The sequence below is a fragment of the Lupinus angustifolius genome, chromosome LG18 (genome assembly GCF_001865875.1).
Source record: "Lupinus angustifolius cultivar Tanjil chromosome LG18, LupAngTanjil_v1.0, whole genome shotgun sequence".
Lineage (NCBI taxonomy): Eukaryota > Viridiplantae > Streptophyta > Magnoliopsida > Fabales > Fabaceae > Lupinus > Lupinus angustifolius.
Window position 1 is genome coordinate 14866809 of NC_032026.1, and position 23253 is coordinate 14890061.

The 23253-nt window shown below is 32.6% G+C and overlaps 4 protein-coding genes across 4 annotated transcripts; 1 reads left to right on the plus strand and 3 right to left on the minus strand.

Annotated features, from left to right (window-relative positions):
- On the minus strand, positions 498–5511 carry LOC109333328 (peptidyl-prolyl cis-trans isomerase CYP65). Its single transcript, XM_019568764.1, has 10 exons — positions 5153–5511; positions 4956–5059; positions 3396–3487; positions 3208–3297; positions 3036–3111; positions 2542–2915; positions 2119–2375; positions 1738–2026; positions 978–1088; positions 498–881 (listed from the first exon to the last, which is right to left on the minus strand). The coding sequence occupies exons 1-10, from the start codon at positions 5341–5343 to the stop codon at positions 672–674; spliced, it is 1794 nt and encodes a 597-aa protein (XP_019424309.1). The 5' UTR covers positions 5344–5511; the 3' UTR covers positions 498–671.
- On the minus strand, positions 6350–10481 carry LOC109332159 (BTB/POZ domain-containing protein At3g49900). Its single transcript, XM_019567019.1, has 4 exons — positions 10225–10481; positions 10054–10123; positions 7899–8417; positions 6350–7217 (listed from the first exon to the last, which is right to left on the minus strand). Exons 1-4 carry the CDS (start codon positions 10359–10361, stop codon positions 6549–6551), a joined length of 1395 nt encoding a protein of 464 aa, XP_019422564.1. The 5' UTR covers positions 10362–10481; the 3' UTR covers positions 6350–6548.
- Positions 13103–13768, plus strand: LOC109333501 (60S ribosomal protein L26-1-like). Its single transcript, XM_019569016.1, has one exon. It carries the CDS (start codon positions 13164–13166, stop codon positions 13602–13604), a length of 441 nt encoding a protein of 146 aa, XP_019424561.1. The 5' UTR covers positions 13103–13163; the 3' UTR covers positions 13605–13768.
- On the minus strand, positions 20676–22941 carry LOC109332219 (cyclin-D5-1-like). The gene is made up of 5 exons (XM_019567119.1): positions 22432–22941; positions 22256–22342; positions 21858–22149; positions 21631–21764; positions 20676–21512 (listed from the first exon to the last, which is right to left on the minus strand). The coding sequence occupies exons 1-5, from the start codon at positions 22702–22704 to the stop codon at positions 21315–21317; spliced, it is 984 nt and encodes a 327-aa protein (XP_019422664.1). The 5' UTR covers positions 22705–22941; the 3' UTR covers positions 20676–21314.

The window sequence follows — 23253 nt, forward strand, 5'->3', positions numbered from 1 at the left end:
CATTAAGCATCCCAACAATCTTTGAAATTGACAAGTATTTCATTCCGTTTAAGAAATCTATGAAAGAGTTATTTTGACACACAAATGATTAATCAAAATGGTAAATTGATGATGATTAGCTCAACTAATTTTCTTTCACATGAAGGGGAGATTTTTGTGGTTACTATGGCATAGATTCAGTTTGTACATGATAAGATCAATAAGAATATGTTTTTGGTTTGACAAGAGGAAGTGAGGGAAACTCAAGTTTCAAGTATACAATTTGTATAGTAAGTAGTAACCAAGGAAATGGTGTTGAATCAGTTACTTAGTTGCTTATCAAACTCTCTCTATTGCAATTGTATATAAAGGGATCTACTCCCTCTTGTTCAATAACAATCATAAATTCAGAATTCAGCTTTATCTTCATTCTCTCTATTCTTACAGGACAGAATTCAGCTTATGAAACTCTTACAGGACAGAATTACAACTTGTGATTCTCATGTGGAGAGAGATAAATGAAAACACACTTAGGACAAAATGATTATATTCTTGTAACTAAAACAGGTATTGTACAAATCTTGAATAGGGTGCAAAAAATTTCTCACTATTCATCAAGTTATCCCGATGCAAAGATTATCACCACATGAAAAGTTTAGTTTTTTCTTACAAATGGTACGAGGGTGGGAATTTTACCATCTTGAAAAATCTTTAAATTCACTACTGGCAACTCCTACCTTTCTTTTCTTTCCAACACTGGTGTCAACAGTAGCAGATTCAGCTTGAACTTGAGCATTCCTCGCTTTCAAGTACTTGCCAACACCGCAGCCGCCACCTACCCCCGTGCCTCCAGATTCGGATATTGCAGCACCAGGATTGCTAAACCAGGACCCAACCCTTTCCTGAAAGGAAAAACAAAAAGAGTGAACATGTCTAATTAACAAAAACCTTATAGAAGTGGGGGAAACAGTAAGAGATACAAAGATTCCAGAACAAACATTATCTTCATCCACTGTGTTCTTCTCTTCGGTATTATCCTGCTGTTGTTCCTCATCTGGTTCGGTATAAGGATTGACAAAAACTGTGACACTTGTTATCTTGATTTCATCCTGCAAGATGAAAAATATACAGATCATTATGCATTGTTTGAAGCAGCATTATGGCACGCTCAATAATCTTTAATGGATCATTCAGAAGACATCAAATGCCGAAGCAAGCATTGTTATTTAATATATCAACTCTTCAAACCAGTGAAGACTTGCAACCATGTAACAAATGAGCTCAAGGCACAGTGGCACAAAAAAGAAATATATTGCACTTGAAATAGTCTTAAACCTCAACTATATGAACACCCAGACGAACCCCTCACATTTGAATAAAGTATATTCATTCAAGTTTGGCATATGGTATACAACAGCACTACACCATACTCACAGAATATGGTACTTGTAATACATCAGGTGTTCAAAAAAGCATTCTCCATAGTTGCAAACCTTAATGTTTGCATAAGAAAGTGCAAAATATTGTAATTCTGTGCCATGGAATGATAGAATGATATGTTGAACCCATAAAGAAAATTTAATGTGTCAGACAAAATGTTAAACTGGCTAGATAGATGTGTAGGTAAAGCATATTCAAGATGTACAACAGTGGAAGAGTTTGCTTTTTCTAAATCAAATTGATGCAGTTGATAATAATAAAACTAAGAAAAAACAGGGACAACCGATTGTAACAAAACTAAAAAAATACATAACCCACCAGAGGTCGGTCACTGTCATCAACAGGAACCTTTTCCATTGTTGCCAGTGTAGTCATGCCTCCAACAACTCCTCCAAAAACTGTATGTTTGAAGTTTAAATGATTTGCAGACTTGTACAAGATGAAAAACTGAGAACCATTAGTGTGTGGGCCACTGTTTGCCATGCTAACCACACCCCTTCCAGAGTGAACTAATTTGGAGTTCAGTTCATCTTTAAAAGGCTTTCCCCATATGGATTCACCTCCTTTACCTGTACCAGTAGGATCCCCACCTTGTATCATAAAATTCCTGCATAAAATGGATAATAAGACATGAAAATGTGGGGTTGGATTTAGACCAGAGAAAAACATATGTTCACAGCGCAAAGGTTATTGTCATACCGAATGCTTCTATGGAAGGAAACTCCATTATAATATCCACGTTCACAAAGTGTGATAAAGTTCTCACATGCCCTAGGTGTTATATCACAGTGCAGCTCAATGTTCAAATCACCATGTGTTGTATGCAGTTGTACATATCCTTTCTTCTTTGGATTCTTCTCAACTTTCACATATTCAAAATCATTTTTTGTAACTGGATCAAATGATGTTGAAGTGAAAGACCGCGAAGCAGCACCAGTAGTGAAACGACTTTTGACCTGTAATAGGGAATTTCATTTAGAAGATGGAGATGCATATAATAGTAGTTAGTTGGTTACTGGCTGTTTCTGCATATAGTACATAGCAAGGATCATTTAATTATGCATGACACCTCCCAGTGTGTGTGTTACTTGGTCAAAAAGAGGCTATATTTACGAAACTCACCATCTTTGCGTTCACCGGGGCCCTGTCACCAGCTACGTGCATAGCTATTCTAGCAGCAGTTTTATCACCTGATGAGGCTTTAGCAGCAGCTGCACTTCTTCCATGTACAGAAGCTGATGCAGCATCTACAATACTAAGTGCTTGAGATGCTTTGACCTCTCCATTTGGATTTGATTCAGAATCATCTTTAACACGCGACCTTGCAGCTAAGATGGCTTCAAGTGCAGCAGCCCTTTCTTTTTGCGCCTTGCTACCACCTCCCCCAAGCATTGCGGCTTCCTTTCCTTTCTCAGTTCCAAGCTCCTTAAGCATTTGCTTGATATCTCCTGACACGTTTATGTTATATGTTGGATCTGAACTCATTCTCTGTAGTTCTGAGAAATGAAAAGTGAAGGTGTTATAGCTAATGCAAATAATAACATCGAAAGCAGCAAACATTATAACAACAAGAGATTTACAGTTGACAAAAGACAAAGGTGCATGGTGTAGCATACCTTCATCATCAATTTTCAAACTATTTTTAACATGATCAAAATCCAAAAGAATCTTGCTGTCGAGTGCATTGGGATTCTGCGAAGAGAACACACACAAACATCAACATAATATTAAAGCAAGACGATGGAAATAAAGGAAAGGATAGAGTTGTTCCATTCAAAGCCAACTGACCTGAATAGTTATAAGGTCATCCCTAGTGAATGGCTCATCAGTGAGGAGCTCCTTCCAGTTTTTTGTCTTGATGTTTAATTCCTTGATGGCCTATTTTCCACAACTTACATAAGTATGAGTGGCATTGCGCCAATGCCATTTACAGAGGAATTAGCATTATTGACACAAGGATTCTCACAAAAACAAACCTCATAGCAGAACACATTTCCTGTGGTCTTCACCGCCACAATATGTGTAAATTCAGTGAAAACTTTGTTTAGCACTGGACACTGATATTCTCCTGCACAATACCAAACAAAGGATGGTCAATACAAAACAGTTAGCAAAACTGGATATCCAGTAAACATATTCAGGATAAAAATAAGATCTAACCCAGACCCAACCCCTTCCCCAAACAGCAGAAACAAACCATATGTGTATGAAAAGAAGGTGTAGATCTTTATAGTCGCATAAAACTTCGGTTATAGACTAAATCCCAGACTTTGGTTACAGACTAAATCTTTACAGTGGCATAAAACTTCCATAACTCTATTTGATACCATAATGCACAATCTTCTCGAATATTTATTCGATTCTTCAGCTTTCTGAAACTCCGTAGTGTTACAGCCAATGCAAGAATAGGGCAGTCAATTTCAAGACCACAAAATAATACCATTTTCAAGACCACAAAAAACCAAGAAACAAAAAGGTCACTAATTTGACAAAGCTGGTGTGGTATTCTTGAGTGTATACCTGTTACCAGTGTAAACTCTATTCCCATTGGAAATACAACAACGATCAAAAGCTTTTCCCACTAGGTGGGCTTGGCTACTTGGATCAAATGATATCACTATGTTCTATAAAAAAAACAAATCTTCAGGTAGGTATTTAGGTCTAATAGTTGCACCGGGAGTATTTCTTGGTCTACATCTTCCTCTAATAATTATGGCACTATCCTTCATTTGATCAACTCTTCTAATCAGGCCTTCTACATCTTCCTCTAATAATTACCATCTTTTCCATTATATCTGTTACTCCTACTTTCCTTCTAATAAATGCATTCTAGATTTATCTTTTCTTGTATGCCCAATCATGCAATAGAACATTGTTTCATTGGAAATAATAATACAAAAGGCAGCAAACTCAAACTATTTCAACATTCACCACACTCTACCATGATGTAAGAGTTACAATATCTGAAGAGTGTCTCATAACATCTTAGAATATTTTAGCGTATTCTAGATGATCTCTTATGATTTATTTCAAATTTATAATCCTCAATTTGTGTTCCTATTTAGTTAGGACTAAGATTCTACTATTAGCATAAAATAACGACTGTTGAAGTTATTTTTATATCATTATTTTTTAGGATAAAATCTCATTTCCTCCTTCTGTACCTAAAATCCTCCAATTCAACATATCAAGCTCCATCTCTCTTGATCAATGTTACATTGCTATAAGCAACGAAAACCATTTTCAATAGAAATGAGTGGAAATAATACCAAGGTATTGATTGAACATGCACAAACTACACAATAATCAGAGAAAATCCCCCATGTAACACACATGATAAGGACCCTCGGCTCTTTCATTCCTCAACAGTATTGTTGAATTATGTTTGTATATCTACTCCACAAAAGTGCAGAAAATTGTTTAATTTTACATTGTTCAAAGCAAGACTAGCAGCTTAACCTAAAACACATAGATTTTTTCAAAAAATACGGCACGAAAAAATAGGAACAAAATCCAACGGAAGAGAAAAACAAAACCTTCAGAATTCTTGTGGAAAGTAAGTGTAATTAGATCTTGCTGCTTGAGAGGGGTTCCAGTGACAGGATGTTTTCCAAATTTAACAATATAAGGAGTTATGCTCCTGCATCCAAAATTGCAAAACCAAAATTATGAAACAATTAGGAACAAAACATTAGAAGAAGAAGAAATAAAAGAGAGGGATAGTGGTACTGACATAACATCAAAAACAGTGCCATCAGAAGTGCAAACAGGATACTGAAAAGGGGTGAAAGTAAGGGCGCAACAATAGAAAGGAAGACGTTTAAAAGGGGTTCGAATCTCTTTCGATTTGGCACCTCCCCATTCAGTTGCCCACTCTGTTTTCGTGATGAACATTCTATCTTTGCTGTGCTGTTTCTTCCCCATTGCTATTGATTAGGGTTCTTCTTCTTAATCAGATTATTGCAATTTTTAGGGTGTTCGCTGTTAAAATCGCCTCCGCGATTCTTCTTAACGCCGCCGTGCGCACGTTACTAGGTTGGGGTTTCGTTTACGATGTTTCCGAGTTTTGAACGTGAGTGATTCTTTTTATTTTATTTTTATTTAGCGGTGATTGATTATTTTTAATTGAAACTTCTTACATTTTAAGATGAGATTGCTAACATTTCTGGTCATATAAAATTATATGGATTTTGCTGACAATTGCTACGAAGGTATAGGATTAATGACAATAATCTTCTATCTCAAAAAAATCATGTGTCCATATCTTTAACAATAGATTTTCTCAAAATAATATAAAATATTAATTTATGTTTTTTATATTTTCTTTTCTCATTGACACATTTTGATTGGTTTGATACACACCGTCCATCTTATTACATAGAATATTGATTCTTTAAAACAGAATACAAAGTTGTTTTAACTTTTAATAGTATAATTAGCATTATGATTGATCCATATGACCATATCCATGTACTCAGGCAAATTCATAAGACACTGAAGGAAGGGACAAATGAGCTTATATCTAAAAAATACCTAATATTTTTCATCCAAAGTAATCTCTAAATATATATATATAGAAGTAAGACTTCAATATTTATCTGAAAATAACATATCATACTTATATTTTAAAAATCAATGATTTTACTATCTTATTTTAATTTTTTGTAAGTCTATCTAATTTTACTTCAATACTAACTGCACGTAATTTAAAAGATGTGCATAACATTGTTAGTTTAATTTTATTTACTTTTTATAAATAAAAAATTCCTTTTTTTTTAATTTTCTTAAATATATCAACGCCCCCGCTTGTATTTATTTACTAATGTGTTTGTCCATGACTGTCCGAGTTTAAGGATGGGCACGACAGCCCAAATTGTGATTTGTGAACAGTAATTGTATTGTATGAAATGAAATATTATGACAAAGGTACAAAATGAAAAAAGAGTTTTGATGCTAAAAACATTCATGAAATTCCCTTTGTACTTGAGGTAACAAATCCTAAAAATTCCGTTGGATATTCTCTAACCATATTCGTACTAAGTGATGATCGTAGTGCAAATGCTGATTATGTACACAAGCCTTCATCATATAATATATCCTCTTTGATTTCTCCAATCTTTTAACTAAGTTTAATTTGATGCAGAATTGGATACCCTAAATGCATTCTTGAGTCCACTCATCAACCTCTGGCGAAAAGTCTTGGTCATCCTTGGAGTCCCATTCTCATTATGACATGTTCCTACAGAGAAACTAGACCTTCCCACTTCATTTCCCTTCCTTGTGGTATCAAACATAAACCCAGAAGAAGAAACAGATCCTCTTTCTCCTCTCACTACTTTACCATTCTCACCTGTCACAGAATGAAAACTGGCACAACGTTCAGAATTCAGCACATTCCTCAGCTGCTGCTGCTGCTGTTGTTCTTGTTCCTCGCCTTTAGCTTGATGATCCACCAATATCTTCTTCATGCTCATGAGCTCATTTTCAAGGCTTTGAATACGAGAGTAAGTGGAATCTATGGCCTGTTTGAGCTGTACTGTTTGGCGATGAGCCGTGTCACGATGAAGAAATTCTCCTAGTGTTGTTCTTTCAACTTGGTGTGCACCGGTAGCTGCTGAAGCAATGGAATCGCGGGTGTTAAGATGCTCTATCAGCATTGCTCGCATTATGAATCTTAATGGCATTCTTGGGTTCTGAACACATGCTACTAGGGTGCGTGGGGAGAGTTTAGTGCAGTTTATGGTGTTGCATATTTGAGTTTTCTGTTCTTCGGTTAATTTGCCATGATACTTGTTTTCCTGCACAAATAAGAAAAATGAAAGTTGGGAAAATAATAATAAACAAGAATGATATTCTATAAGACCACACATCAAGATTGAATTAATATTTGTTGGAAAGACACCCACTAATGCACTGTGAAGTATATTAGTTTCATTGCTCTAGGATGATAATATAATGTTTAGTTAATGAAAAATCAGTAATAAATCTTGCAATTTATAATAAAGTGTAATAATTCTTGCAATCTAAGTTCAATATCATTATTCTAACATTAAAAGTTAATTACATTATTTATACAGAATAATAATTTCTGGTACATTTCATAAATTAAACAATTTTAGTGTGGCCTACTTTTTTAATGGGCTTTGTCAAATTTTGAAATTCCTCCACCTAAAGCTCGGGCAAGTAGTTCATGAGTTTTTATGATTTTTCTAGAGAAATCATAACTTCAGAAAAAACAAAAATAAGGATGTGTTCTTGTGATATTGATTTGTCAATGGTTCATCATTTCCTGTTAGAAAAAAAGGTCTTTACTCTCTTATTGCACTTCAACGAAATCACAGTTTGGACTTATTTAAATCTGATAGATATCATCATATCATCAGAAATACTATGAAGATGATGTAAAAAGAAAAAACTAAAAAAAATTAATGCGCGAAATCAATATATGTTGACAGATATGTTATGATGACATGGCGTACCTGAAGATAAAGATCAACCATCTGGTACAAAACATCATGGTTGGAAAGCCGTGCATTCATGGAATCAGCAACCGTTAGAAAATCTTGAGTATGCATTGCAACGACGTCGTTTAACCAAGTTGTATCAACAAGGTTGTAAACGTCGTCGTGTTCCCAAACCAGCGCTTCAATACATTTACTGAAAAGCGACGCTGTCGTTTCAGCATCAGGAAGCAAAAGAAAGCATGAACGTAGAACCATAGTCGCATACTCTTGGCCAATGCCAATGATTCTGCAAAAGTACGATTCTGACACGTGGCATAGATTCTCTCCGTCTTGTTGCCCTTTCATGCCAAGTAACTCCGCCGCTGTTCTGATGGCCGCCACGTTAGTGGGCGTTAACGGCGCCTTGTTGCTGTAACAGTATTCGGCTATCGCGGCAAAGGTTTCGGCCGTTACATTTAACGGTGGGCAGAGAGTGAAATCGGAGACTTCCGTTAGATGCTGTTTCAGATATGAGCTTCGTGATATCATTAGATCCTAATAAAAAATGTGACATGTCATTTCATTAACAACACAACAATGCGAAGTGATGCACACATTTTTGTGCGATTAGAGGAATGAAACTTTTATGGAAAACTGAAAAGAAAATTAGATCATCAGTACTGAATAAACGAGAACAAGATGTATACACTGAGTATATAAAATTGATACATTATTATTGTATCATCAACCATTGATATTTAATCATGGTTGACTTTTTTTAAAAAAATAATATAAATAAATGGTAGATCATGAAGTGTATAGATTTTACGCTCTAAATAAACTGTTTAGGAAGTTAATTTTTTAAGTCAAATGTGTCAACATTAGATTTTTTGTTTCAGAATAAAAGAAATATAAAGGTTGTGAGACTTGAAATACATTCACAAACTTTAAAACCTTTCATTTGCTCTCAGAAAGTGATTTGTTAACTGACCCTTTGTAAAATCATTTCCAAAGACCTTTCAGTTATGGACAAAAAGAAAAAGGAAAAAACCAAAGCATAACTAGATATTAAAAAAACTTTGAAAAATAGTTTACTATTCTGTGAATAGATATGTTCATATGTTCTTTGGCTAACAACTAGTGCAATAATGAATCATTATTATTTAAAGACATTGTAAAAAAAGACATTTTCTCTTCTGTCAGAACATCTTATTTGTCAATTAGCAACATTTTAAACAGTTCAGTAATTTTGGAAACTTTTTAAGTTTGCACCAAAGAATATATTCTAATTAATGGTGGAGTATTGTGGGGCTCTCTTTCATATATTCAGTGTGATGTAAAGAAGGAGTCAGGTCTACCAGTATAGTAGCAAAAAATATAAGGATTTTGACCTACCAATTTATTTACATACTCATTTAACGATTAATAATAATTTTAGTTTTATAAAATTACTATTAATTAGTCCAAATGTGTAAATAAACAATAGAATGACAAAATAGTCACCATAGTAGATGATACATTAACTATTAAAAAAACTTCACACCAAGTTCTTTTGGGTTATTTTATTGGATGAGAATTTAAACAGTTCACCATTAAAAGATGCTGATAATTATTTTTATTAATTGATGCCAAGAACAAATTGTTCAAGCTTAAGAAATTAATCATCCCTTTGTGTACCTAGTGAAGGCAGAATATTTTCCCTTTGGTAGGTAGATTCATAAATTTTGTTGGGTGGGTCATACCCTTTAATTGAATTCCCACTTGCAGTACATTTCTTACTCATCTCAAATTCCATGAATTGAAAGTAATACTAACATTTTTCTCTCATGTCTTACTCAATAATTAAGTCATGTTTTCACATTACCAAAATCCCAAATACAAATATTAAAACCCAGCCATTACTTTGTGATGTGTATATCATCTGAAACATGCTTTTCAGGTTTGTTATACGTCGTATCAAAGTCATCATTGCAGTTTCAGCCAAGTCGGTAGAAAATCATTTTGATTCAAATTTCCAAACACAACTACTACGAAGAGCTATAATGTACCACACATTTAACGGAAAACAAACTAAAAAGCATGGGAAGTAAAACGCCATAAATGTAACAAAAGCAAAACAAAAGTAAAACAAAAGTTGAATATGTAACAAATCAAACAAGAAATAACATACATTAAGGATAAATGAACATACCTTATGTAGATGAAAACATGTTCCATGAACACGTATCAAGACATCAGTTTCACGCCCAGTGTCTAGAGACCTAATTGAAATTCAAATTTCAAATATAAAAACACAACGTGATATAAAAAAAGAATGAAAAAGTTAGAAGAGGAATGAGAAAAAAGAGAATTAGTACTATACCAAGCCTTAACTCTAGAGAAAAGGGATGGGGGAGAAGAAGAAAATGATGATGATGATGATGAAAAAGAAGGAGATAAGATCTCTTGTTCTTCTTCATAGATGGTTTCAATGACCCCAAATTGGTTCCAACCTTTCATCTTTCTCTTCCTTGGAATCACACTTTAGGACTGTGTGAATGCTGCTACTGTTATTTACATGGGGTTGCGGTTTTCGTTTATGGAATGTCATAAATATTGTTTGGGAGGGGTATTTAATGGTACATGTGATGACTCATAAATGCTCACAGTAATTTACCTTCCTCTACTCTCTTTTTTATAAATAGTCCGGAATTAACCATCTAATCTAGATTGTGTTATTGCCATTCTCAATAATCGAATATTTCATTTTTAAATTTGCATGATTTATCATTTTTAACTATTGAACGTTTAATCTTCAACCTGATATGATATCTTAGTATGTAGGAAACTTATACTATTAGAGAGATGTCTTGTTATTTTTGCATATTTAATTATGAGCAAAATTGAAATGGTGATACTTTAAATTATAAAGAAATTTTAACTTTTAATGTATTTACTCTTGTAATAAGTTTTTCTTTATTTTAAATTTAAAGAGGCTATTGATATGTTTTTTCATACAATATTATGTAATGGGGGCGATTTATGTAACAATATTTATTTCTGGATGAGATTAATAAAGTTAAATGAAATTAATTCACATTTTAATAGGTCTGTTAGATATTTTTATGTATATTCAAGTATCTATTTTGTTATTATTATTTGTGTGTTAATATAAAATCCTGGTATTTTTGGATTCTGGCCGAAAATCTCTGAGCTTGCTGATTTTTTGGGTGAATAGTTTCGTTTTTTGCTTTGTACCTAAAATTTTGTAATTAAGATACCAATTCCATATACTCCATATGAATCTCGAACCGACTAGCAATTAAAATCAAACCTTTTATCCTTCCATCTCTAACTAACAAAATTCAATAACTGAAGGCAACAATTTCGCGTCTCCATTTCTTTTTATAAAACCCACTTATGCATTCCAAGCATTTCTCTTGTTTCATATACAGGAAAATGACTCTCACTAGCCATAAACTAAAAACGACCCATATAATAAATAAATAAAACTAAAGTCACAACATATAAAACTCATCAATTAAAAGTACATATATATTTTTCCAACAATTTTCCTGGTCCGTCCCTAATGTCTGATCCTACTCCACAAATTGTACAAATCACAAACACTTCATAAATCATGTAGTCTGAAAATATATTTGTTATCTCATATTTCTTAAATTATTTAAGTTAAAATTGTAATTATTAAATATTTTTTACTAATTATATATCATGACACATCACATGACACAAAACAGTAAGAAAATAGGTGCGGGTCCCTCTAGTCTATAATATCACTGTTGTCTTTAGTATTGAAATCAGTAAAAAAAATTGTGATCTATAAAAGTAAAAATAATAATAATAAACTCACCCACATCATGAAACTATGTCTTTTATCCCAATTTATGTACTATAAATTTTAATTGATAAAAAATATATTTAAGTTACAAATCAAATAAGTAAATATATTTTTGATCAATGAAGTGACATAATATATAGGACATGAGACTTAGTTCTCAACAAACATGCAAATCAATCTGCATGTATAGCTTGGCAAATGTCCAATCTAGGCATCAAGAAATGGTACTTTAGGGAAATCTTTTGGCTCCAATATTTTTTATTAAATTTTCAATAATCATCTTTCTTTTAACCAGGTGTACCTGATTAAAAGCTCATAAATATTTAGACCCATCTACCATACCTTCCTTCAAAAATATTTCTAAGCTTTCCATCACCCCATCCTCCTCACCCCCCAAACCAACCTGAGTTGTTATTAGATCATTGCTTGAAGGTGGTCATAAAGAAATTTTGGCAATTCAATGCGCCATGATGTATGTTGGAATAGATTGGGTACCAAATTTAATAGCCACTCTTACAAATGCAATTTTCTCTTCCATATACGTTCATCAACAAGTAGTGGATAAAAAAATTATATACAGTGTTAGAAAGAATTACAAAAAGTAAAAGAACACATGCAATATTGGGGCTTTGTTTCAAATGTTTTGTATAAATAAAGAATGATACTTATTATGTTAGATTTATATTTTTGGGTTATCAAGAATCGAACCATTAATATTAGGTTAACCTGAAAATTTAGGAAGGTTTATACTACTAGATCAATAATTTGTTGGTTATATCATTTATATAGAATAAGTTAACTCATCTCTGTTTTTACTTTTATTTATTTTTTAAACGTGATCTTCTGATTATTTTTTATTGTACGCTGGGTTTACAATTTTTCGTACATCTCTCTTAATGTTAACCAAAATTCAAGATTTTGGTGTCATTGATTTCAAAATGAAAAAATGGACAAAATCACTCCGATTCATCATAAAAAATGCGTTTTTTTGTACGTTAAAAACATGCTTCAAGCTACAAAACTAAAGGAATAACGTAAATATAGGAAAAATAAAAAAAATGATAACAAGAGAATTCAACCTATTTTACAAATTAAAAAAAAATTAAATTGATAAAGTATAAAAAAATCTCAATCCCCTGAATAATTTTAAAAAAAAATCATTAGTAGTTTTGATGTGAATTATAAAGAATAAATAGTTACTTTGGTAAGTGATAGTGTAATCACTTTTCACTTAAGAACAAAAATAAAAAGGCTTTGTAGTTAAGCCTGCTTGGGTGAAACTGGGCTCAAGACTTAGGTTAGTGAGAAACAGAACCTGATCCATGGTTGCACAAAAAATAAAGAATTTAAATTTCAGTTAAAAAAATCACATCGAAAACCCTAGTTTCTCTATTTTTTCATATAATTGCCATCAGGGTAATAGAACAAAACCCTTCCTGAGAGAGAGAGCAGAGAAATCGAAAATGAAATTCAATCCAAGAGTTTCTAGCAGCCGCCGCAAGAGCCGCAAGGCTCATTTCACCGCACCGTCGAGCGTGCGCCGTGTCTTGATGAGCGCGCCTCTCTCCGGCGACCTCAGATCCAAGTACAACGTTCGTTCCGTGCCGGTGCGAAAGGAAGACGAGGTGCAAGTGGTGAGGGGAACCTTCAAGGGCAGAGAAGGAAAGGTTGTTCAGGTTTATCGCCGCAAATGGGTTATCCACATTGAACGGATAACCAGAGAGAAGGTAAATGGTTCAACCGTTAACGTTGGGATTCATCCTTCGAAAGTTGTGATTACTAAGCTTCGTTTGGATAAGGATCGTAAGTCATTGCTGGATCGTAAAGCGAAGGGTCGTGCCGCTGCTGATAAGGAAAAGGGTACTAAGTTCGCTCCTGAAGATGTTATGCAAACTGTCGAGTAGGTTCTCTGATTTTGAAATTTTATGCTTTCTAGTGTTTTAGTTAAATACTATTTTTGTTGCTGTTTGAGATTTTGGAGACGGTTGTTACTTATTAGTGATTTGGTCTATTGGTTTGGATCGCTGAACTTATAATAAAATGTTTTGCTTAATTACTGGTAATGTTTCTTTGTTCGTTTAGTTTTGGTTTTAAGGTTATTATTACTGGTAGCATTTCTTTATGTTTGTAGTTTTAACAAGATTATTAGTGTTTGTTGGGTGATCTAATAATTACTTGAGACTTGATTGTTCGAAGAGTTTTCTTAATTTTGTTGCTCTTCTTTGTTATTTGGCATTTCTGGGCTCCTGTAGAATTTGGTGAATTATTTAGTTTCGTCACATTTGTCATGCCCTTTTGGAATCTGTGTCTCATATGTTAGGCCATGTAAACTAATAAACAGTTTCTGGTTTTTGGTTAAACAAATAATTGTCAATCCTACTGTAATTTGAGATCAATTTTATGTGTAGTTTAATCCCTATGTTTTCAAGTGTGAATGTTATGCTTGGCGTTTTATGTTCACTTATAAGGCTATTGACAAGATGTTGCTGATACATGGTACAATACCACAATGATCATCTCACCATGCATATTTTCTTTATACCTCCCCCTTTTTTCTTTCGTCCCTACCCCTAAAACCAGAAATTTTAAAAATTCATTTGGAAGATTTTCACACTATTGAGAATCAATCCACCACGAGACATTCAGTCAGCAAACATTTTCATAACGTTCTTTGCTTCAATATTAAATGTGCTGAAATATCTTGTTTTTACTTGTAAACTGTATGTTATCTTACTTTCATTTTCAATGATAGTTGTTTTAATCACTTGGGATATTCAACATTTTGATCAAATTATTCAGTGGAAGTCGTATGGACATTTCTGAAGAGGATTTTCTCTTAAATATATGGTGTAATTTTTTCCCTTGTAAGTGATAATATGGTATAGCTGTTGATGTTTGAAAAAGAATGCTATTGGCAGGAATGTAGTGAAGGAGGTGTATATATGCATTTTGTTGTAGGAACAATGGCTATTTACACTTTCCTGTTGTCTTTAGCCACTATCTTCTGCTGCTAGTTATGAAACATAATTTCTATGTCAAAAGTAGATATTGAATTGAAAAGCTCTACAATGTGACAGGTCAATGTCTTACATCAATTACGATATCTATGCAAGTCTTGTAGCAAATTTATCCCCTCAATGTGATTTTATTGTTCTATGTCATGTGCAATTTTTTGTATATGGGTGAGAGTGAATGTTATGATACCTTTAATATCTTGCTTAAGCTAATAAATTAATTGCTGCAAAACTTAATTAACAAACCTATGAGATGAAACGGCATGCTCAAAATCTTCTTCATCTTAAACAAGAAAAAGAATAAAAACAGAAAAAACCTGACTCGTTTAGCGTGGTTGGTGAGGACAGTCCGAGTATTTTTCTTATTTTGGGCCATAAGCCCATAAGGTCCTTCTTGTTCTTCCGCATTGTTTTTCACGCGTTCTTTTGACAAATTCCCAATAGTTGGAAACTTACGAACGAGACATGATCATTATTCTAGCTCATTTCATTTTTCACGTTAACATGTAACAATTTCGATTTCCTGTGATAAAATAGTTATTTTCAGAGATTGCAAATGACATTTTAATTTATCAAAAATCAACTCCATGATAAGTAACAACCCTTCTCAATTATTGCAGCTTGAATGAACAATTTTCAGTCGATTGACTCGATTCTGTGTTCTAAATTGGTGATTCTGAATATGTTCCTCTTGTATAAATCTAATTTTCATATCAATATTAAAGGGAGATGGTAAACTGTAATATCAAGTCAAGCAACTTCTTGTAGCGCCTTTTTGCTTTTGAGTCTGTACAGTGGCAAATTTCTGTAAAATTCAAAAGAAAACAGTATTGTGGTAAAACTACTTTGTTTTTGTTACCACTTCAGCTGCATTGAAAAGAACCAAAAGTATTTACATTTACTTCTGGCATCTAAAGGCCTTCATTGATCACCTCTCAAATTCCTACATAAGGAGTAAAAAGGCAAACAAGTCAAAATTTCTAGTCATGGAGACCCTTCCAGTTTCTTATAAATGATACATCCAAAGAGGATCATCAATCATGAAAAAAACTAGGGGTGACAAAATTATCTATAATCCAAAATTCATCCAAATTTATTTAAATTACATCCATTTAAATTAAATCTATCCAAATCCATCCTTTTGAACTAATAGATTTAAATGGATATAATCCAATGGATAGTATTAATAATGGATGGATTCAAATCAATTGTCACCCCTACAAAATATATGTCTCTATAGTTATATATGTCTCAAATCATAAAATCCATTATTAACTATAGAGACATATATAACCATCCAAACTCATCCAATTGTCACCCCTAAAAAAACTATAGAGACATATATAACTTGTCATGTTTGAAAAATGTTTATCTATATTTTTTTGTGCTATGATTAATGATTAAATTTTAATTAAAATTAAATATTTAATACGTTAATAAAATTTTATTGATTGTCTCTACCTACCTTACATTTCAACATAAGTCTTTCTCTCAATCAACTATTTTGCATAGGTCATAATACTGTCAAATACACATGTACTCAATGTTCAAATCCTATAGATGTTGGCTTTGGGAAGAAGGAAAGTAACAAATATCTTATGTATCTTGGTTTATGACTACAAAGCCTTATCCTCACACAAATAATTTATTTTGAGGATTTGAAACTATAACATTTTGGTCACAAACTTTACTGTTGTATCTCTGCTCACATGGAATTTAAAGAATAATTACATACCACAATGAACAAAACGGAAAACATGATTCCAATAATACTTTGTCATTCAAGGTTAAAATCTTGAATAAGGTCAAATCTCAGCCCCCACTCCCTGTGCAAGAGCTAGTTTTGTCTACAATTCAAATGTCACGTAAATGAGACAATTAACAACTGTCCAATCCAAATAAAGAAATTAAAAGATGACAAGAACCTTTTTCTTTTGACATGCATAAGAGCAAAACTATATTAACTAAATGCCTAAATGTTTGTGGTCCAACAAACATATCTCTGCAACCCATTCCGTGACAGTTTATGCATATGGGGAAAAAGAGATTTGGACTTTAAAACTGTATGATATCTAATGTGATGATAGCATTTATCATTGGAGTGGTTCAACTTCATTAAGTGTGTTTATCTTCTTACAATATATCTGGTTTGTTTAAGATTGAAATTGTAACTAAGAGGGAGGTAAATTAGTTGACTTAAAATAATGATTATTTTTTTGCAAAATCAAGAGTTAAAGTGCAACAAAAAATACATGCTAAAAATTAACAAGTAAAATTAAAGAGATAAGGGAGAAAATAATACACAATGATTTTTATACCGGTTCACTTTCTTGTCCACCGAAGGATACGTCCACTACTCTTGCAACACAAAAAAATTTCACTAAAGATTATGAGTTGTAATTAGAATATCTCACCCTGAGATCTCTGTATACCTTACACGCTCATTGACCCTTATTCACCTTTGGAGAACATCTTTCCAAGTGATTCTAATCCTCTTTCTTATCACATCTCGTGAAAGAAAATATTCTGCAATAATAATGAAGAATGTTCAACAATCGCGGAATTGCCTTTACAAGTATGAAAGTGATGTAACTTGTAATCCAATCAATTCTTTTGTGTACTTAGTAATAATGTTCTTTATAAGTTTGTAAACTTAAAACACTTTCACTTTAAGCAACTTCATAAAAATCAACTTTGAAAGTTTAAGAACTTGTTGCCAAAAGTGCATAAAATAATTTCAGAATATTTGTAAGAGCTTTTGAAATTTGTATGAGAGTTGTGTATAAGTTGTGTGTTACGATTGTGAGTTTTAATGCATTTATATAGGCTTTCCAATTAGCCAAAATGTCTATTTGAAAGTGTAGGAATTGATTGGAATGAAATCATGTCTTTTGGGTTGAAATTCATTCACTTTGAATTTGAAAATCTGATGCAACAACTCTCAGTAATCAATTACAGCATTGAGTAATTGATTACCCAAATGTTTAGTCCAGTGATCATTTATTTTCGAATTAGAGTAATCGATTACTTAGATGAAGTAACCTGTTACTTAGATGAAGTAACCCGTTATACGCTATTTTTGAAAATTGTTTTAATTATTTTGAAGTGTTTCAATTTTATTTTAAAAATAATTTGAGCATTACTACTATTGTATAATTAAGAGATAGAAATGCTTATTTTAGACTTAGATTAACAGTCTTGAATATTTTGAAGCTTGAATCTTCGTTATTTTCATAAGTATTCTTCCTTTTTTTCTTTTTGGTGATGTTGGTGTCTTCATCAAAAATGTGTCAAGGTCAGGAGCAAAGATGTTGTTAACTTGTTATATCATGTTTGATTCTTATATATTAAGACAGATTTTTATATTGCTGAAAACTAACATTTTAGTTATTACCAACCAAACCTTCATGCATGGCATCACAGATGAAATGTCTTATCATAAGTGTTATGCGCCTAAGTAGCAGCTCTATGGAATGTTAAAGAATTTATAGTACTATAAAGCATAAGAGGGTGTTGAAATTTATGAACTAGTCCTCATTTGTGATATGGGAGAGTGATGACTTGATGTTAACTATCTTGCATTCATAGTTTTCTGTTAAAAAATATGAACACTTTAACAAGAATGAAGTATGTCAAGTATCTTGCATTCATAGTTTTTTGTTAAAAAACATGAACACTTTAACAAGAATGAAGTCATACTTGTTTGTCAAATGTATATTTCCAACATGCAAAGAAGATTGTATTAGTCCGTGGACGTTTTGAGCCATTATTGTCATGTGAACATGTTCTCCAATACATCTTATGTGTCAGTACTCAAGGTCAATTTCAACCATACCTACAATATTTTTAAGGGAGATTTTTTCCAACAATGTGTTGCGGGGTCTAGAAGAATCTCCTTCACTTGGTACAGTCTCCATGTGAAGCAAAGAACAACAATAAGGTGTACCCACTGTAATATGTTCACAACAAAATACAAGATTGGTGCTAGTCTGGATAAGTTTGCAACCCTCACTAGCTTCTGAATGGATAGAGATTCTGACATCAATTTCCCTTCAATCTCATCCTTATATTCTTCCTCTCCACTGGCCCTAGCTATACCCAACACAATAATAAGATTTCTAAACTCATGATAGATTGAGCCTTATTGCAATTTGTTGAAAGGAAGGAACAAACTTTTAGAAATCACAGGCATAATGTCCCATAACATCTAAACCAGAGTGTTTATAAGGCTTATACACTCGTCACTCCATAAGCTAGCTTCAATGTAGGGCTAGACCAAGTTTCTAAAATTCTAATATGGTATTAGACTTTCTTATGAGCTAGATTTGGGGTTGAGTTAGACCTAACTAGCACAATTCTGATAATATACTATTTGATTTGCCCATTAGATGTTACATTTGGTAGTACAAAAAATAATAATAATTAGAGCAATAGTAGTTGCATCTCTCCCCATGTGAGTTACTTTTGAGGTTTAATTAAGACCAATTTGTCATGTTCTAATAATATGATGTCAAACTTAGTCACAATGTTTACCCACATAAATATGTTAAGATGCATGTTAAGACAATTTTATATCAAATAAGAATATAATATATCTTGGTGCTTATAAAGACTTTTGGATTAACAAAATATTGATCAAGTGATATAAATATTATTTCAATCAAGTAATTAGATCCATTATATAGTTGTTCGGTCTTGAAGCTGATCATCAAATTCCAACCATAATACACAAACAAAAATATTTTGCAAAAGAAAAATGAAAAGTGTAGCATCACTAAATGTCCCCAATTAAACCCTAAACTATAACACTGATCCTTCCTTCTCTGTTGAGTCACATTCATGTTATATCAATGGTGAGCCAAATCAATCACACATTTGTATGAATCTCCAGGTGGTTTATAACTCTATCCATGTGCAGATGTGCCTCTTGGTTTTTTTTGTCTATTGTTAAAATCATAATCTGCTTGTTATATTTATTGGTTTTGATAACATGTGACTTAACATGAAATTAATTAAACTAATCAAAGAAATGAATAGACATGGACTCCTATATTATTTGAATTTGTACTCATAATATAATATATTATATTTTATTTATTTAGGTAATCTGTGTAGATTTAGAAAAATGATAAGTGATATATGTAGATTTAGTTTTAAGGGAAATTGAGAAGAAAAAATTGTTTGTAGTCATTGTAGGTAGAACTTAGGATGTGCTTTTTCCCAAAATTAATGTATATAATAGAGATACAAGTACCACATAATAATACATAAAAAAGAACTAATAACCTTTTTATCTATTTGTTTACCATAAAATCATATTTTTGTCACTGAGAATACGTGTAAAAACAATCACTTGTCTTTTCTATTAATGGAGAGTATCTTTTTTCAATGAGATATGTTTCATGTGCAAGCAATGAATGACAAAATAAATGCAGACAATATCCTAAGTGCAAGTGTAATTTCCGTAATAGACTATAATACCCTCACTCTTTTCATTTCGGAAATGGGTGGCAACCAAACTGAAGCTTATGCAATGTAACCATTCTGTTTTTTAACCTTTCATCAATTTGATTGATATTTGGCTATGTACATGCATTGATTGGAGGATGGAGCTCATCTGTCATTTATCAAAACGATGTCTCACTTCATGTTCTAAACTAATCAGAATGATGCATTTGATTATTTTTTGTTTTTAAAAGTTTTAATGATTATTGACTTGAGATACAGAGAATGAGACACCATTGAGAACAGTTGTTGCTCATCCTTGCTAGCATTGTGCCAATCCTACACCCCAGGGCTTTAAGCCTTTAACATTTATAGGGCTCTAATATCACTTATGGCTAATGGTTACAGAAAGTTTCCCTATCTCTGAAAAGGAGCCTCTGAGTCTCAAGCAAACATATAATCACATTCAACTTTTCAAGCATTATCAATATCCAACTCAAATGCTACACAGATACATCAAATCAAACAAAACCAAATCCCATTCTCCATGGCTTTCAACCTTTTGAAAAACATAGAAAGCATCCTAAGTTCCCTATCATAGGGTAGTAGGGTTGCTGTTACTATTATTGTATACAAAGAAAGTTACATAACATATAAAAATATCATTCTAGCTAAAATAAGGGAAAGAAAGTAATGCAACTGAAAAAGTAAAAATGTAATAGGAGCATTTCAAGAAAGCAAACACTGCCCAAAGTCACTATCGAGAAATAGTGTTAAATTTGTAGCTTTCTGGTTTCCACTCATCTTTCATTTCACTTCCTCCTCAATGACTTGTGCACTTTGAGTCACCTTCATTCTTCTCACTGTAGACTAGAGTTAACAACTTTTATTTATTTACTCTTCACTTTTTCTCTGTCTTCTTGGTTGTTACTCCATAAAACTTTTTTGTTGGGTATTGGAAAATAAAACCCCAATCATCAATAGTTCAATACTAATTACTAAATCATTCCACGAAATAGTGGAAGACACTCATTAGACCTATAAAACTAACCATAATAAAATCAGTGAAAAAAAGTTCCTATAATCTAATCAGTGAATAGTAATAATACCAATCTAACTTTCACTTGTAACATCACAAACTCTGCGAGGTGCAAACTATGGTCGATGTAGCTTTTGTCTTGGACTATTTTCACCGTTCTCAAAAGTAAGTTTTCTCTTGGTTCCTGAAGAAGTGTCAAATGGGTTCTCAACAACACACGTGGAGCTTGAATGGGTGGACAATAGATTCGAGGAAGGGGTCTTAACTATGTTTCTCTTCTGCTGTATTAGATTGTAACATGAAAATACATGTCCCTGTTGCATATATTTAAGAAATTTCATCAAACTATGTTTATTATATTTTATTTCTTTAATTTTCTTTATCCAAATAAAAATATTTGAAGAATTTAAATATTCTGCTAAATAAACTTACCCTTTCTATATTTCCCCATGATGATATTGCACTTAACCTATAGTCCATGCCATTTCTTGTTAATGTAGCATCAAAAGCTGCCATAACAGCAGCAGAAGCAATAATAGATGGCCGTTGATCCATCAAATTTATATCTACAGATATAAAAATAAAAACTTTAGAATATTATATAATCATGATAATACTAATATTTAATTAGAAAAGTGGGTTACTTAAAATAAAATCACCTTTGACCATGGTCACAATATGTTCAGTGGCTTTTATGATTATAATTTCTGGTCTGGATTCAGGGAAGAACTTGCTCACAAAATAATGCAGATAATGAAAAGGTGTTACTGATCCCATTTTCCATTCCAATGTACTCAAAATCATTAGCTCCATGTTCTTAATCACTTTACTCTCAAAGCGATATTCTTCTGTTGGATATTCAAATAGTGGTGGCACATTTTGCTCTTCCATCTTTGCTGCCAAAGATAAACATGCCACTGATAATAACTTAATAGCCCAAGGTTTGGATTCCTATATCATTAATGAAAACTATAATCAGCACAAATATGAAATAAAAGATAGAAAATTGATGGTGAAAATATCACTGTATTTAAGAAAAGGTTATGTTAAGGCTTACATCAATGGAACGCTTTGAAAGGAATTGATCAAAGTAAGTCATTGATAAGTAAGCTGTGTGAACTTTGAATCCAATTTTCACCTGTGTCTGAATCAAAAATAAAAACTTTAAAAATCAGCAAACAAAGATTAAGAAAAAAAGAAGAAAAATGCTTAGTTTTGGTGATGAATACTAACATTGAAAAACCAATGAATAGCATCAAGACGAGCACTTCTCAACCATAATCTTTTTGAGCAAACATGATTAGATGACAAAACATGATGACTCTGGGATCCAAACCCCATTTCTTGTGTGAACAAATATTCAATGTATTCCTCTTCATCATCCAAAACGAAAGATGGGTTATAAAGTGAATCAATGCTAGTGTTTTCATCATCTTCAAAGAAGCTAGCTTCACTTTCTTCACACATAAGACTAGACAAAGAAATGAATGTGCCAGAGCTACCCATGTTAATATTTTTTGTTTCAATTATTGCAATGAGCCAAAAAAATGTCTGAAAGGTCACTAATAAGTAGTAGAATGTAATGAGTAAATAATGGGAGAGAAGGGGAAGGTGGAGTGAGTGGAATGAAGAGTGGAGTAATGAGTGGGAAGGGTGGCGCCAAAAATAAGGAAATGAGAAATAGAAGAAGCACGTTAATTAGCAGTTACAGATTTCTAAGGTGTGTGTGTGAGAGAGAGAGAGTGTGGTTGGTTGGCCATCCCAAATTCTCTCTAAATGTTGGGAGATTCCATACTTCTTCACATTAAGAGTGAGTCCTTCTGGTATAATACTAGGCATGACAACCGAGGAGTAAAGTCTTTTCTTATTCAGAAACCTACGATTTTTGTGGATACCTACGTGGGTAGTAGGTATTTATGGATATTTAACGAGTTTTTAATTTTAATTATATGTTTATATATTTTGTAATAATAAATATGTAAAAATAATTATTACATGAATAATATGATATTTATATGATAAATTTATAATCATAGTCATATACATGTAATTTAT

What these genes read in the sequence shown, in the direction of transcription:
- LOC109333328 (XM_019568764.1), bottom strand. Translation starts at nt 5,343, where the DNA reads ATGGGGAAGAAACAGCACAGCAAAGATAGAATGTTCATCACGAAAACA. An exon ending in TTTCCACAAGAATTCTGAAG is followed by an intron (nt 3,488 to 4,955) that starts GTTTTGTTTTTC and finishes GGTATTGTGCAG; the next exon opens with GAGAATATCAGTGTCCAGTG. An exon ending in CCCCGGTGAACGCAAAGATG is followed by an intron (nt 2,376 to 2,541) that starts GTGAGTTTCGTA and finishes TCCCTATTACAG; the next exon opens with GTCAAAAGTCGTTTCACTAC.
- LOC109332159 (XM_019567019.1), bottom strand. Translation starts at nt 10,361, where the DNA reads ATGAAAGGTTGGAACCAATTTGGGGTCATTGAAACCATCTATGAAGAA. An exon ending in TTCTCTAGAGTTAAGGCTTG is followed by an intron (nt 10,124 to 10,224) that starts GTATAGTACTAA and finishes AATTTCAATTAG; the next exon opens with GTCTCTAGACACTGGGCGTG. An exon ending in CATGTTTTCATCTACATAAG is followed by an intron (nt 8,418 to 10,053) that starts GTATGTTCATTT and finishes ATTTTTTATTAG; the next exon opens with GATCTAATGATATCACGAAG.
- LOC109333501 (XM_019569016.1), top strand. Translation starts at nt 13,164, where the DNA reads ATGAAATTCAATCCAAGAGTTTCTAGCAGCCGCCGCAAGAGCCGCAAG.
- LOC109332219 (XM_019567119.1), bottom strand. Translation starts at nt 22,704, where the DNA reads ATGGGTAGCTCTGGCACATTCATTTCTTTGTCTAGTCTTATGTGTGAA. An exon ending in TTTCAAAGCGTTCCATTGAT is followed by an intron (nt 22,150 to 22,255) that starts GTAAGCCTTAAC and finishes TTAATGATATAG; the next exon opens with GAATCCAAACCTTGGGCTAT. An exon ending in TATTGTGACCATGGTCAAAG is followed by an intron (nt 21,765 to 21,857) that starts GTGATTTTATTT and finishes TTATATCTGTAG; the next exon opens with ATATAAATTTGATGGATCAA.